Source organism: Aquarana catesbeiana, linkage group LG09, assembly GCF_042186555.1.
Source record: "Aquarana catesbeiana isolate 2022-GZ linkage group LG09, ASM4218655v1, whole genome shotgun sequence".
Taxonomy (NCBI): domain Eukaryota; kingdom Metazoa; phylum Chordata; class Amphibia; order Anura; family Ranidae; genus Aquarana; species Aquarana catesbeiana.
In genome coordinates, this window is record NC_133332.1 from 288,964,484 (window position 1) to 288,980,670 (window position 16,187).

Sequence of the window (16,187 nt, forward strand, 5' to 3'; positions counted from 1 at the left end):
ACCCCCAGCCATGATCTGCAGTATTGAGGAAGCTACATACAGCCTCTACCCCCAGCCAACATCTGAAGTATTGAGGAAGCTACATACAGCCTCTACCCCCAGCCATGGTCTGCAGTATTGAGGAAGCTACATGCACAGCCTCTACCCCCAGCCATGGTCTTCATTATTGAGGAAGCTACATACAGCCTCTACCCCAGCCAAGATCTGAAGTATTGAGGAAGTTACATACAGCCTCTACCCCCAGCAATGGTCTTCATTATTGAGCAAGCTACATACAGCCTCTACCCCAGCCAAGATCTGAAGTATTGAGGAAGCTACATACAGCCTCTACCCCCAGCCATGATCTGAAGTATTGAGGAAGCTACATACAGCCTCTACCCCCAGCCATGGTCTGCAGTATTGAGAAAGCTACATATAGCCTCTACCCCCAGCCATGGTCTTCATTATTGAGGAAGCTACATACAGCCTCTACCCCCAGCCATGGTCTGCAGTATTGAGGAAGCTACATACAGCCTCTACCCCCAGCCATGGTCTGCAGTATTGAGAAAGCTACATACAGCCTCTACCCCCAGCCATGGTCTGAAGTATTGAGGAAGCTACATACAGCCTCTACCCCCAGCCATGGTCTGCAGTATTGAGGAAGATACATACAGCCTCTACCCCCAGCCATGATCTGCCTGCATGTCATAGAGAAGTACAGAGACCCAGTGATGGCAAAAAAAAATAATTCCAATAAAAATGGAAAAGCTTTTATTTAAAAATGATATTAGCATGTTGATGAGGGGAAGGCAAATATAAAAAGACTAACTTCCGTTTTAACAATTAGCAGTAATGGTGGGCAGAAAAGGGCAGATGTCTTCCTGAGAACAAACAGGAGAAGCCACAAGGATTGGCTCCCTTTCAGACATTTTCCAACAAGCTGTGTGTTGTAATGAGTGTCTTAGGCGGTCAGAATGGCACGTTATGATTGTAGAGAAGGCGGCCATCACAGATCTCTCACCGGATGTTTCATTGACCCGACCAAACAGGACCACACTGAATATTCTTGGCCCTCAGTAAAGCAGAGAAAAAAAAAGCCTTTTTTCCAGGTTTCACCTGTAATCAAAAGTCCACCCCAGCAATGGGCTTCCTGCGGAGCATTCAAGTCCCCATTCAATAGAATCACTGGAGCCCACATCCAATGAATTGGTAATGGATGCAGTTTATATAATCTATTATTTCTCCACTCCAAAGGAAGGATTATGTATTACTAGGAATTATTTACTAGGAAAAGCGCACAGAATTGTTCTAAATATATACCAGCTCTAGATATAGTGCATAGGGGTGGGGGTGGATGTGAAATAACTATAGCCTCTAGATATAATCAATAACCCTAATGGACTTGTATGGATTTATCTACTGTACACCCGTATGAGTCACAAGAGCACACCCTCTACTTACATAACATTCTACTATCACAGGCGTCACAACACAACACTACTAACGTCTACTACAAGGATTCCATTATTCTGCCCTTCTTTAGTTCCAACGTCCCGAAATCTATTGGAATCGCTGCTGTCAAATGATTATTTGTGCCAATGAAAGGGTAAGGGCATCCAAGGACAAAAAATGTTTTTTTTTTCCCCATTTTTGATACAACATGAAATGGTTAACGTGGAGGGGGTTAGAACACCTGGCAGGTTTTTATTGCTGTCTGTGCCCCTGTAAGGCTCCATTCACACTTGTACGACTCCAAAGTTGAACCGACTTTGGAGTGCAACTTTGATGCAAGTTTGGATAGGTGCAACTTGGATACGACTTTGGCTTTGACCAGCGATAATGGACAACTGTTGCACACAAGTTGCATTGTATAACATTCAGGTACGACTTTCACGCAACTTCTGAGGGTTAACATTAAAGTCTATGGTCTTTAAGTTGCATGAAAGTATGAAAGTTGGACCAAAGTAGTGCATGAAGAACTTTGAAGTTGCTGCATATAAGAACGGTTATCATTGGAAAACGACTTGTCATGCAACTTATGTCCAAAGTTGCATAAGTGTGAATGGAGCCTGAGGAACATTTAACCTACTTATCCTGGTGACCATTATCACTGAAAGTGAAAGAAAATCCCAAATTTTGGAGTTATCCCCAGAACAGAGATAATCTTCCAAAGGGGGGCAATATGGGGGGTGAATGTACTTCCCATTGGAGGCATTCACCCCAATGGAACACAACTGGCACAAAAAAAAAAACTGAGTATAGAACCCTCTCTAAAGCCGGCCATAGATGGCTCAAAATTCGGCTGGTCCAGCAGGTACCCACCAAATTTCGATCCATCAATGGGCATGTTGGTTAATCTCTTATTCGACTTCTTTACAACCAGTCTGTTGGAAAATGTATCTGATGAGTGAATACTGATGGCAGGGAACTCCCCCCACTGTCAGAATAAAATAGCTCCACAAGAGGGATTCCCCCATCCACCTCCAACGTGTGCATGGGGGAATCCAACCATTTTCTTTCATCAAACCCTCTAGTCCAGGGGTCTTTAAAACTACGGCCCTCCAGTTGTTCAGGAACTACAATGCCCATCATGCCTAGTCATGTCTGTGAATGTCAGAGTTTTACAATGCCTCATGGGACATGTAGTTCTACAAAAGCTGGAGGGCCAGAGTTTGAACATTCCCGCTCTAGTCAAATAAAAGAAAATGAATCATGTATGGCCTTTGCCTTACTCTATTCAACATAAAAAAAAGTTTTGGTTTGAGTTCTACTTAAATCTCCTCTTTTTTTTGCTGTGTTCTATTAGGGAGGCTTTTCCTCACTTCCTGCCCTATAGACACAGGAGGGGGTCAGGAGAAATCTTAAATGCACTTCTTTAAAAAAAAAAATATATATATATATATATATATATATATATATATATATATATATATATATATATATATTTTAAATAAATACAAATACACCCATATTGCAAAAAGAAATAATATGCATTTATTAATCTTTTGCACTGAAGCTTGCAAAGGATTGCACCCTCAATCAGTGCATTACATGGACAATGCACAGGCGCATGCAGACTATTCTTCCAGCCCCAGACCTTCGTTTATAGAGCTGGAGGAATTATTCAATGGCCCATGAGTATGATTCACAGAGTCTATGAATGGATGACATCACTGTGTGGGCACAGCCACGCCAAATTAAAGTGATACTAAAGGCAATTTTTTTTTTTTTTTAAATATAAAAAGATGTTATAATTGCCTGCTCTGTTCAAGGATATTGCAGAGGGGTCCCTTACCTCCTATCCTAGCAGTCTTCTGCCAGCGCTGTCCACTCCTCCGGGTGCTCTCTTAGCAAGCTGGGTGCTAAAGAAACACCTTCATTCATGTTACTGAGCCGGGCTGTGTGCATCCATAAAACATTAGAATTGTTCGATTAATCGTTAAAAAATAGCAGAGACCCTAGAGAATAAAATGGCGGTCATTGCAATATTTTATGTCACACTGTATTTGCGCAGCGATCTTTCAAAAACAATTTTTGGGGAAAAAAATACACTTTAATGGCCGTCTTCTCTACAAAAAATACATTTCAATGAATTAAAAAGAAACAAAATCGTAAAGTTAGCCAAATTTTTTGTATATCGTGAAAGGATGATGTTACACCGCGAGAATCGCGATCTTTATTCTAAGCAAAAAAAAAAAAAAAAAAATCATGATTCTCATTGTATCCAGAATTGTGTAGCTCAAACACACATAGTGCTGGTAAGCCACGCCCCTGATCTCACCTCAAAGGAGTCGGACTTACCTATGGCTCCCACTGCCCTCAGTGTCTCCTGTGAACGCAGCAAGTGATGGGAGCCGTGCTGGAGCGGTGATGGGAGTCAGGTAAGTGTTTAGGGTTGGGAATCGGTAGAACAACAAAATTTATGTTCTTTTTTTCCCACAAATAGAGCTTTCTTTTGATGGTATTTGATCTGCGGTTTATTTTTTTAGCGCTACAAAAAAAAAAAAAAAAAAGACCGACAATTTTGAAAAAAAAAAGCAATATTTGTTACTTTTTTCTATAATAAATATCCCGCCCCCCCCAAAAAAAATGTCTTCATCAGTTTAGGCCAATATGTATTCTTCTACATATTTTTGGTAAAAAAAAAAAAATCCCAATAAGTGTATATTGATCGGTTTGTGCAAAAGTTATAGTGTCTACAAAATAGGGGATAGATTTATGGCATTTTTATTTTTATTTTACTACTAATGGCGGTGATCTGCGTTTTTTAGCAGGAAATGCGACAATGCGGCGGACAGATCGGACACTTGACACCGTTTTGGGACCAGTGACATTTATAGAGTGATCAGTGCTATAAATAGCCACTGATTACTGTATAAATGTCACTGGCAGGGAAAGGGTTAACACTAGGGGGCGATCAAGGGGTTAAATGTGTCCTAGGGAGGTGTTTTTAACTGTGGGGAGATGGGACTGACAGGGAGTAGAGAGAGAAAGCTGTTCCTGATCATGAGGAACAACAGAACAGAACAAGGATCTGTCTGTTTACATTGACAGATCCCGGTTCTGGCTCTGTAAGGAGCGATCGCGGGTGGCCGGCAGACATTGCAGCCACTGGCCATGCGCATAGGCTCCGGGGGATGCGGTGCTGGCTACAGCCTTTTTAGAGCGCCAACGTACGACTGCGATTTGTGCAGCCGTGCCAACCTGCCGCAGTACAGCTGCAGCGGGTGGTCGGCAAGTAGTTAACCTTAATGCAGAGAATGCATTCTAAGGTAAAAAAAAAAGAAATATACAGAATGCTGCGAGGAGTAGAGCCCTGAAATTCAGGTAAGTAGACCCCCCGTGTTCCATGTTATACCCTAAATAGGAGTTTGCCATAACATGATGTGAAAGTTGGAGTTAGCCTCTTGGAAGACTTCCTCTTTCTGTTGTGGTAACAAGTGAAAGTGTTGGGTTTTCTCCGACTTCCGATGACAGTGATCACAAGGACAAGTAGAGGACAAATCTTACCACCGATGGTTCTACACGTCACTGACCTGCCAGGAAATGTCCCGACAACAGAATAGCTGCTCTGTGTAACAGAGGTTCCCCGTTCTTTCTGCCAAATACTTTGGCTTTATTAAAGGTTTGGTTTTATTAGACGTTTTGCTGCCAAGGGCTTTGGACTGCACTCAGTATAGGCATCAATGGGCATTTATTAGGAAGGCCCGTTTGCTCCTCAAGCATGCTGTTCATTCCCATGAACTGTTTGGATTTAGTTCTATCCCATACATGTGGATTTCCAATTATTGATATAAATGATATCCTGTAGAACAGGGATATGCAATTAGTGGACCTCCAGCTGTTGCAAAACAAGTCCCATCGTACCTCTGGGTGTCATGCTTGTGGCTGTCAGAGTCTTGCAATGCCTCATGGGACTTGTAGTTCTGCAACGGCTGGAGGTCCGCTAATTGCAAATCCCTGCTGTAGACCGTCGCATAACAAGACCCTGCCATAGATCCGCACTGTGAGCTCAGCCTGATTCTGGGACAGGATGAGACCTATTAAAGGCCAATTGGTTGGCATTACACTGATAACACTAGAGAACCCCCGGGGAAAGAAGAGGCAGAGAGAGAGGAGAGCCGAGTAAAGACATGGGGGTGACCAAAGGGAACAGGCTGAGTGTGACGTATGAAGGAAAGAAGAGGACATGTAAAGCAGCCAGTCCCAATTCCCTTCCTTTATCCCAGTGAAGGCTACGACAGTTTTCCCATTTATTACGGGGTCCTAGGGCACAATAACACAAATACACAGGTCAGCCTTTGCTTTAAATGTGTGCAACAGATTAAAAAGTTCCTTTTTTGTGTCAAACAACTTGCCAATGGCAGTGCAGGAAACAGCAACGCATGTAAATGCACATGGAGAGGTCTGTGCCTGTGACCCAAGCAGGGTGGATAAAAATCAATGTTTTTTTTCTTAAAAATAAAAAAAATAGGATTTTTTTATTTATTTAAATCAGATTTGTGGGATTTTTTTAAAAAAATTGGAGTAAAAATCTATCTAAAAGATAGTTTTCTATTTGAGATACATAAATAATTTAGTTTATTCAGCATGAACTGGAGCTTAGTTATGCAGCATGAGGCTGTATATTCTGCAATATTTACATTTTTGGTAAACTCATTCAATGAACCCAAGCTCTGCAAGCTGAGATAACATGCACTGCATTGATGCATTAACATAATTTCACAGTCACCATGAGATAACACAAAGTTCTGGAATATTCCTTCATCCCATTGTTTTGCAAATCTATGTACACTACAAACTGGATGATTGAATTGGTTCTGATATCGCTGTTTTTACGAATTTTATGCTAAATAGGAAACCTAAATTTTGTTTGCAAAAAAGATCCTAACTACCAGCAAGAATAAGTCGTTACATTTAAAGAACACCTGTCATTTCTGATCCATCATGGCAGCGCCTGTTAGCGGGCATCCACTCACCTGCTGCCGCCTCGTCCCTCACCTTGTTGTGTCACTGCCACATCACCAGCCGTCCCATTAAAGTGAATGGGACTGTCGGTGAGACAACAGCGGGTCAGAGGAGGAGCTTCTGGGGGACAGAGATGACAGTTGCTCTTTAAAAATTATGATTTAAATCAAGTCTTTTTGCTAGTGATTTAAATCAGGATTTAAAATTGACTTGATTTAAATCAAATCCACCCTGGACCCAAGTACTGAAATCAGGAGATCAACATGCCAGCCAAGCAACCTGCATTTTTCAAAAAGATGCATCAGCCTCCAAATTGTGTTTGTAAAGTGGGATCGAACTCAAAATGTAAAAAAAAAAAAAAAAAAAAAAAAAAAGCTGCCAGGCAGGGTTTTTGACGCTATTGGTCTCCTTTGTCATAAATGCTGCCCCCTGCCTGTCAGCAGTAATATACACTAAGCCGCGCATGCACAGCTCACAGTACAATTTACGGCATGATGAAGTGACGCCCATGCGCATGCGCAGGAGTGAGATATCGTGGCCCAGCCAATCAAGCTGCCAAACCTGAATGAAAACTGGGAAAACAGGGAGGCATCAGAGCACAAATAGTGCTGCCCTGGAGGGCATCCTTTGACAGAGAAGTCTGTCATAATGTGCTGGTATGTGGCATAAACCAGCACAGGGTCCTTTCTTAAAAACAAAACAAAAAACAAAAAACACAGGGTTTATTAACGCTTTAATATGTTTCCTTTAAAGTGGTAGTAAACCCTTCCATATACCCAGTGAAGGGACTATCCTCAGGTGATACATGGAGCTCTACCTGTCTGTCTGCAGTTTTCTCTCCTCTACATCCATTCAAAGTGCAGAATTTATAAAGTTTGTCTGAGAATTCAGAAAAAAGGGGGAGGAGAGCTGAAGTTACGCTCTGCAGAGGTCAGTGAGGAGAGCTCTGAAAGCTGATTGGAGGGAAGAGACCCCCCCCCCTTCACACAGGAACAGAGTTGAGGCTGTCAATCAGCTGGTTATCCCTCCCCTGTCACCACTTTTCTCTTGGTGTCAGGAAAACTCGTCAGAAGCGATTCATGCTGATAGAGGAACAAAGCAGCAGCCAGAACTGACATTTAGTGGTCTTAATTGAGACAAGCACACACTATAGATGAATGTGCTTTGTTCATATATCATGACTGAGGTTTACAACTACTTTCAGCCCAGGTGCGAGTTAGAAATTGTGTGGGTTCAGCTGAACTCAAACCAGCAATGCAGTCCGACTTCGGGGGCGATTTGACAGATATCTGTGCATTCCTGTACAGGTATCTATTTAAACTGCCCTCAAAGTCCCCAAAAGTAGTACAGGAACGACTTTTGGGAATCTGTGCGCCGCCCCAAAGTCGGAGCTGCACCCATTCGTACCGTGCCATTGCTGGCAATAGCTGCCAATTTGGCATTCGATTTGACATGTCGGCCAAATCAGCCCAATGTGATCGTGGGCTAAGTCTCAAAATAATGGTTTTCAGAAAGCCCAAAATGTGACTTCCATTGCTGTGGGACCAGAAATACCTAGCTTAGGCTGGCCATACACAACTCAGATTTCAGCTGATTAACACTTGACCTGTGGGAGACCCTGCCCACGTCACATGGCTTGACAAATGACAGAGAATAAAGGAGATAGTCGATCGACTGCTGTCACTGTTCAGGTGTTGACAAGCTGCAGGTTCTGGTTATAAATACTAGGCATTGGAAGATTTGTCCATCCACTGTTTAGAAAATATTTGGGGAATCTATAGATTTATCTTTTACAACCCACAAAGCTAAATGAGAGAAATCTTTATGTGTATGGACAAGCTTTAGGATCCCCACTAAAACCAGCAAAAAAGAATAGAGCAACATTGGACACAACACATCAATGACATCTCTTGGCTGCCCCCAACAAATGTATTGTTCATTAGTGCTGAGATTTCACCCACAGACTCTGCAACTGAGAACACATACAATCTACAATCGTCGGGGGATGGAGAGAACACATACAATCGTCGGGGGACGGAGAGAACACATACAATCGTCGGGGGATGGAGAGAACACATACAATCGTTGGGGGATGGAGAGAACACATACAATCGTCGGGGGGATGGAGAGAACACATACAATCGTTGGGGGATGGAGAGAACACATACAATCGTCGGGGGATGGAGAGAACACATACAATCGTCGGGGGATGGAGAGAACACATACAATCGTCGGGGGATGGAGAGAACACATACAATCGTCGGGGGATGGAGAGAACACATACAATCGTCGGGGGATGGAGAGAACACATACAATCGTCGGGGGATGGAGAGAACACATACAATCGTTGGGGGATGGAGAGAACACATACAATCGTCGGGGGATGGAGAGAACACATACAATCGTCGGGGGATGGAGAGAACACATACAATCGTCGGGGGTTGGAGAGAACACATACAATCGTCGGGGGATGGAGAGAACGCATACAATCGTTGGGGGATGGAGAGAACGCATACAATCGTCGGGGGATGGAGAGGACGCATACAATCGTCGGGGGATGGAGAGAACGCATACAATCGTCGGGGGTTGGAGAGAACGCATACAATCGTCGGGGGATGGAGAGAACACATACAATCGTCGGGGGTTGGAGAGAACACATACAATCGTCGGGGGTTGGAGAGAACACATACAATCGTCGGGGGATGGAGAGAACGCATACAATCGTCGGGGGATGGAGAGAACGCATACAATCGTCGGGGGATGGAGAGAACGCATACAATCGTCGGGGGATGGAGAGAACGCATACAATCGTCGGGGGTTGGAGAGAACGCATACAATCGTCGGGGGATGGAGAGAACACATACAATCGTCGGGGGATGGAGAGAACACATACAATCGTCGGGGGATGGAGAGAACACATACAATCGTCGGGGGATGGAGAGAACACATACAATCGTCGGGGGATGGAGAGAACACATACAATCGTCGGGGGATGGAGAGAACACATACAATCGTCGGGGGATGGAGAGAACACATACAATCGTTGGGGGATGGAGAGAACACATACAATCGTCGGGGGATGGAGAGAACACATACAATCGTCGGGGGATGGAGAGAACACATACAATCGTTGGGGGATGGAGAGAACACATACAATCGTCGGGGGTTGCCTTGCAGAGGGCACAGAGAGGACAAAAGGATGGAGCAGCTTATACAGATCAAAGAGCGGATGAATGAGAAAAGTCAATCAGAGCAATTCCAGTCCAGACAACACAACACTAATCACTGCGCTAATAACGCTATTCAGCAGATTTTCCAATATCACAATGTTCAATCACAGGAGCTCCGGGACGGCACTTCTCCAAGCTCTTGCTGACAACTCTTTTTTTGGTTCCATAAAGTCAAATGAAGACTTTCAGGTTTGAATATAAAACAGAATATAAAACTGTGACGCCTGTACTGGTGACAACTCAAAGAAATTCCCTAGAACTTCCAAGAGATCTCCTCTCACTTCCTTGGGCAGCTCCAGGGCAGGAAGTCCAGGGAAATCACCATGGAGATCACCGGGGAGGCAGACAGAAAAAACTAACTAAAAGGGTTTTTAGCTCCAGGGGGCGGAGTGAAACGCGTTGGGGCGTGGCCTGGTCAGAGTCCAGGCTGAGGTTGCCACTCCATTCATTGCAGCAGGACACCATAGATGTGCGACTTCCAGGGGTCACCTCTCTTCTCTTAAGACCCCTTTCAAACTGGGGCCGCCCGTACGTTCGCTGTAAAGTGGCGCTCATTTTAGCGACGCTTTACTGCTGTTTAAGCGGCGCTTTTCAGCCACTAGTGGGGCGCCTTAAAAAAAAAAAAAAAAAAAAAAAGGGGGGTTAAAAACTCCCGTGTTGCAGCGCTGCCCGTTCACTGCAATGGGCATGGGCGTTTTGGGAGCGGTGTATACAGGACTTCCAAACCGCCCCAAAGACGCTGCTTGCAGGACTTTTTCTAACATTCCACAAGCGCACCGCCCCAGTGTGAAAGCACTCATTGCAATGAATGGGAGGCCATTTTTAGGCGCTTTACAGGCACTATTTCTAGCACTAAAACACCTGAAAACTGCCTCAGCGTGAAGAGATTAAAGTGGAGTTCCACCCACTTTTACAACTCTTCAGCATCCCTCACTAAACTGCGCACTGTAAACAAATTGGATATTTTTACATTTTTTTTCTCAGCACCTACTGTATATCTGCTGTATTCATTTTTCCCTTCCTCCTCCCTGGCCCATCGCATCATTTCCTGTTTGCAATGCCTTCTGGGAAGGGACGGCAACTTCCTCTGACACTACTGTTGCTATGGAAACCTGACCTGAAGCCTATTACACTGCTTGTGCTGCACTGAGCATGTGCGAGATCTGCAAGGATGAGATCCAGGAAGAAATACAGTCTGGCTTCAGATGCCCACACTTAAAGAGGAGTTCCACCCAGGGGGTCCATTAAAAAAAAAAATTAAAAGTCAGCAGCTACAAATACTGCAGCTGCAGACTTTTAATTGGACACTTACCTGTCCCTGGGTCCAGCGATGCGAGGGATCGAAGCCCCGCTCGTCCCCCCCACCTCCGCTCGTCAGTATTTCAACTGTGGGCGCCGGGCTGTGGCTTCGCAGCCTGGCACCCACTGCGCATGCGTGAGCGGCGCCGCACACCGTGATTGGCCGCTCAATCACCTGGGACCTGTAATGGGTCCCAGATGATTGACAGGAGGGAGGGAGCAGAGCCGAGCCCTTCCTGTGCCGAGGGGGAAGTGATGTCACCAGCCCAGGCAAAGGAAGAGGCAGACTACGAGGGACCCCCTAGCAACAGGCATTTAGAGGTAAGTAAAAAAAAAAAAAAATATCCAAATGTTTTTTTTTTTTTTTTTTTTAGAATTTTTCAGGTACTTTTGTTTTTTTGGGTGGAACCCCACTTTAAGATGGCTGTAAGTTTATAAAATAACAAACTACTGCTATAAACTAACAAAACAGACCTTAGTTTACAGACTAACTTTACTAGAATACATTAAGCTTGTGTATTATAGGGGTATTTTTATTTAAAAAGTATCATTTCGACCGGAACACCACTTTAAGGACCAAGCCTTTTTCTGACTTTTACAAGTTTAAATCAGTATTTTTTGCTAGAAAGTTACTTGGCACCCCCAAACATTATATATTATTTTTCACCTTCATGAATTAAAAAACAACAAAACAGTAAAGTTAGCCCAATATTTTTCTATATTGTGAAAGATGATGTTACGCCGAGTAAATAGATACCCAACATGTCACGCTTCAAAATCGTGCATGCTCGTGGAATGGCGACAAACTACGGTACTTAAAAAAAATCTCCATAGGCGACGCTTTAAACATTTTTACAGGTTACCGGCTTAGAGTTACAGAGGAGGTCTAGTGCTAGAATTATTGTTCTCGCCCGATCGTGGCGATACCTCACATGTGTGGTTTTAAACACCGTTTACATATGTGAGCGTGACTTACGTGAGCGTGACTTACGTATGCGTTTGCTTCTACACGTGAGCTCGGAGGGATGGGATGCTTTAAACATTTTTTTTCTTAATTATGTAACTTTAAATTTTTTATTTTTACACTGTCCCTTTAAAAAAAGTTTTATTCCTATTAGGAAATATCCTCCCCCGCTGCCCACAAAAGTGATCCCGCCACCGGGACAACTTTTATGTGAAAATAGATCGCTCGCTGTTTAAAAAAAAATACCGGGGTTCTGGTAGCTAGCTGCTGCCCTAACCCTGGTATAGAACGTCAAGCTAATGACGTATATATACAGTGGGCGGTCCAGAAATAGTGTATTTCCAATTGTGATAACACCTACATTATATGGCTTACAAGTTCCCATTCACATAGCATAACTTAAATATATATTTTTTTAAATACTGCTTATCCTATTTCCCTAAAAATCCTACCTTGCTTTCCCCTTCTATGTAACATTAGGGTGGGGGCTGAGGAGCTATTATTGTCATAATTAACACTTGTCTGTGTTATGATGGCAGATCTCATCATCAGTTGTAAACGAGATTTGCACACTGTCCTAGCAAATGTAGCTCTCAGGATGTGTTGCTGCCATACATGTATACCTCCCAACTTTCTGAGATGGGAATTAGGGACACCTATCAGCAAACGTATGCAGGCATAGGACACACCCCCTTAAAGGAGAATTGTAAAAAAAAAAAAATAATAAGATTGGTTAGACCACGAGTGCTTTTTTTTACCACTACTATTCCTTTATATTGGCTTTTGGAATTTACAAATGCAGCAATTTAGAAATCAGATAAAAGGTTTAGCTATGGGAAACACTTTTTGATAGCTAAAAAGTACATTTTTTATTCATCCACATAGATCAGACCAAAATGAGGGACAAATGAGGAGGAAAGAAGGACATTGCTCCAAATCAGGGACAGTCCCTCGAAATCAGGGACAGTTGGGAGGTATGATATATGTATAAGCAATGATAGCATTATATGGCATCAATACTATCATTTCCATTGCATACTTAGAACTTTACGCTGAACTGTATGCATGCTCGGTTGCCTGTTTCAGTGACAGTCACACCGCTTATTTCTTGCATGGGAGTCAAAGGGACAGGAAGTGAAAGAAAATCCCCCCCCCCCAGCGGAGTCAGCGACAGAAATAAAAAATCATTACAAACATACCTCCACATATTTTGAGATGGGAATGAGGGACACCTACTAGCAAAAGTATGTAGGCATAGGCCACGCCCCCTGCCACACCCCCTTAGAGGAGAATTCACCAAAAAAAGGGTCATTAAATCCACAAGGGCTTTTTTTTTTTACTACTACTATTCCTTTATATTGGCTTTTAAAATTTAGAAATGCAGCAATTTAGAATTTGGATGAAAGGTTTAGCACTGGGAAACACTTTTTAAAAGATAAAAAGTGCGTTTTCTATACAACTATATAGATCAGACCAAAATGAGGGACGAATGAGGTGGAATGAGGGACAGAGGGGCATTGCTCCAAATCAGGGACAGTCCCTCGAAATCAGGGACAGTTGGGAGGTATGTTACAAATAAACAGCTCAGTATGTAGATGATACATTATATCCTAATGCGCTTATACAACAAAAACGGTCTCTCAATTTGTCCCTCTAATTGCACTTTATAATGCTCAGAATAGCTTGTAAACTTGCATAAGGAAACCACTAAAAAACGAAAGTTACTTTGAAGCATGCTCTTTGAATGGGAACCTATGGGGGGAAGGTTGCAAAGGAGGAAACGTACTTTAAAACTTTCTTTTCTCTATGCAAACCTAAAAAAAGAAAGTTGGGCTATACATATTGTATACTTTAATGTTGTTTTTGTTTTTTATTTTGTTTTTTTTAACATCAAGCATTTTTTAGAATATGAAATATCCCAAGGAGCCTGCAGTATGTGTGTATGGAAGCACAGTACATCTCCAGCATTACAAAAAGGGGTTCCCAGATCATGGGCAAAAGTGACTTGGGTGGACTGTGTGCCATGCAGTCATCAAGATTTAAATTCCAATTATGTCCGGAGTCTAAGGCTGGCCATACATTATACCATTTTCTTGTGCAACTTTCCTTTAGATTTACCAAAAACATATAATAGGAGGTCAAAACCTAAACACTTTCAATTTGTATGCAATCAGACAGGCCCTTCTACTACATAGTTGAAGGTAAATCTAAAGAAAATTGAATAAGAAAATTGTATGGTGTATGTCCAGCTTAAGTTTAAAGTGAAAGCAAAGGGCTGTGAACACAACATGAAGCAGATAGAAGGAAACAGGTGAAAGAGCGGACAACACTATGCGAGGTCCATGTCTAAGGAGCGCGGTAATGGGTTTAGCATGGGGTGCCGAAAGGGAAAGACAGTAAACAATGATCAGGTAAGGGGTGAGCCGAGGTCTACAGACAATAGACAATACCAGAAAGAACTCAATAGGGGAAGATCATTGGGAAATGAATACAGGATAGGGAAATACAGAGACTGATCACACAAAGTACATAGAGGGTCAAACACTGCGGACCGAGGTCCGGATTACACTGTACCGTGAAAGGCGGCGAAGGAAAAGCCACAGGTAATAACAGCTGCACAGCTGCACTGACAGCTATTGAGCAAGAATTGAATAAGAAAATTGTATGGTGTATGGCTAGCTTAAGTTTAAAGTGAAAGCAAAGGGCTGTGAACACAACATGAAGGATAGAAGGAAACAGGTGAAAGAGCGGACAACACTATGAGAGGTCCATGTCTAAGGAACGCGGTAATGGGTTTAGCGTGGGGTACCGACAGGTAAAGACAGTAAACAATGATCAGATAACGGGTGATCCGAGGTCTACAGATAATAGACAATATCAGAAAGAACTGGATAGTTGAAGATCATTGGGAAATGAAGACAGGATAGGGAAATACAGAGACTGATCACACAAAGTACATAGAAGGTCAAACACTGCGGACCGAGGTCCGGATCACACTGTACCGTGAAAGGCGACGAAGGAAAAGCCACAGGTAATAACAGCTGCACTGACAGCTATTGAGCAGAGCAAGAATCCCCACCATAGTTCCTCCATGTGAGCGTGAGACTTGTGCCGTGGGCTCTGCCGGCTCTTCCTGTTCTCCAGCCCTGCCCTGCTTTCCCCTCCTGCTGCCTGTCACATTGCCACCAGCAGAGACCGAGTGAAAGCTGCAGACAATCTGGGGAGGGGGAGGGGAGTGCACCTGCCCAAAATACTCTGTGCAAGCATGCAGAGTCCTCTTCAAGACCTAAACGGGGGCCCAGACACCCACGGAGACAAGTCGTCAAGGAGCTTCATGGGCTACAATGGAAGAATACACTACACTGTTGCAAATATTTTAACAAATTTCCCTGGATGCTTGAATACTGAACTGGTATATTTGAAGGGGGCATTGCACGCAAAAGCAAGGAAAAAACAGCAAAAACACTTAGCGATACCTTAAAAAAAAAAAAGAAGGAAAAATAAACCAGCTTACTTTAGAAGCTGGCTCCTAGCCTTGGTAAGGGTGATGCCATGCACCGCAGCCTTCTGGGAACTCTGAGGAGCGTCTCCCAGGACCTCCTGCTCTATTAGCCCCCTCACAATGCCATGCGCAGATGCAGGACTTCACCAGGGCCTCCACAGTCCTCTGGAACTCCCTACCCCAATCTCACGAGAGCCTCCACAGTCCTCTGAAACTTGCTACCCCAATCTCACCAGAGCCTCCACAGTCCTCTGGAACTCCCTACCCCAATCTCACCAGAGCCTCCACAGTCCTCTGGAACTCCCTACCCCAATCTCACCAGAGCCTCCACAGTCCTCTGGAACTCCCTACCCCAATCTCACCAGAGCCTCCACAGTCCTCTGGAACTTCCTACCCCAATCTCACCAGAGCCTCCACAGTCCTCTGGAACTTCCTACCCCAATCTCACCAGAGCCTCCACAGTCCTCTGGAACTCTCTCCCCCAATCTCACCAGAGCCGCCACAGTCCTCTGGGACTCCCTACCCCAATCTCACCAGAGCCTCCACAGTCCTCTGGAACTCCCTACCCCAATCTCACCAGAGCCTCCACAGTCCTCTGGAACTCCCTACCCCAATCTCACCAGAGCCTCCACAGTCCTCTGGAACTCTCTCCCCCAATCTCACCAGAGCCTCCACAGTCCTCTGGAACTCTCTCCCCCAATCTCACCAGAGCCGCCACAGTCCTCTGGGACTCCCTACCCCAATC

General features: G+C 43.9%; 1 protein-coding gene across 5 annotated transcripts in view; it reads right to left on the reverse strand.

The window, feature by feature from the left end:
• IQSEC2 (IQ motif and Sec7 domain ArfGEF 2) overlaps window positions 1–16,187 on the reverse strand; it is a 440,728-nt gene that overhangs the window by 90,849 nt on the left and 333,692 nt on the right. Inside the window, exon 1 of one of the 5 annotated variants that reach the window (XM_073600382.1) lies at window positions 14,943–15,111. The exons of the other annotated variants lie outside the window; for them this stretch is intronic. Coding sequence (XP_073456483.1) covers window positions 14,943–15,022 — 80 coding nt within the window. The 5' untranslated portion in view covers window positions 15,023–15,111. Of the gene's footprint in view, window positions 1–14,942; window positions 15,112–16,187 lie in introns of those variants that run through there. 5 annotated transcript variants of the gene reach the window in all.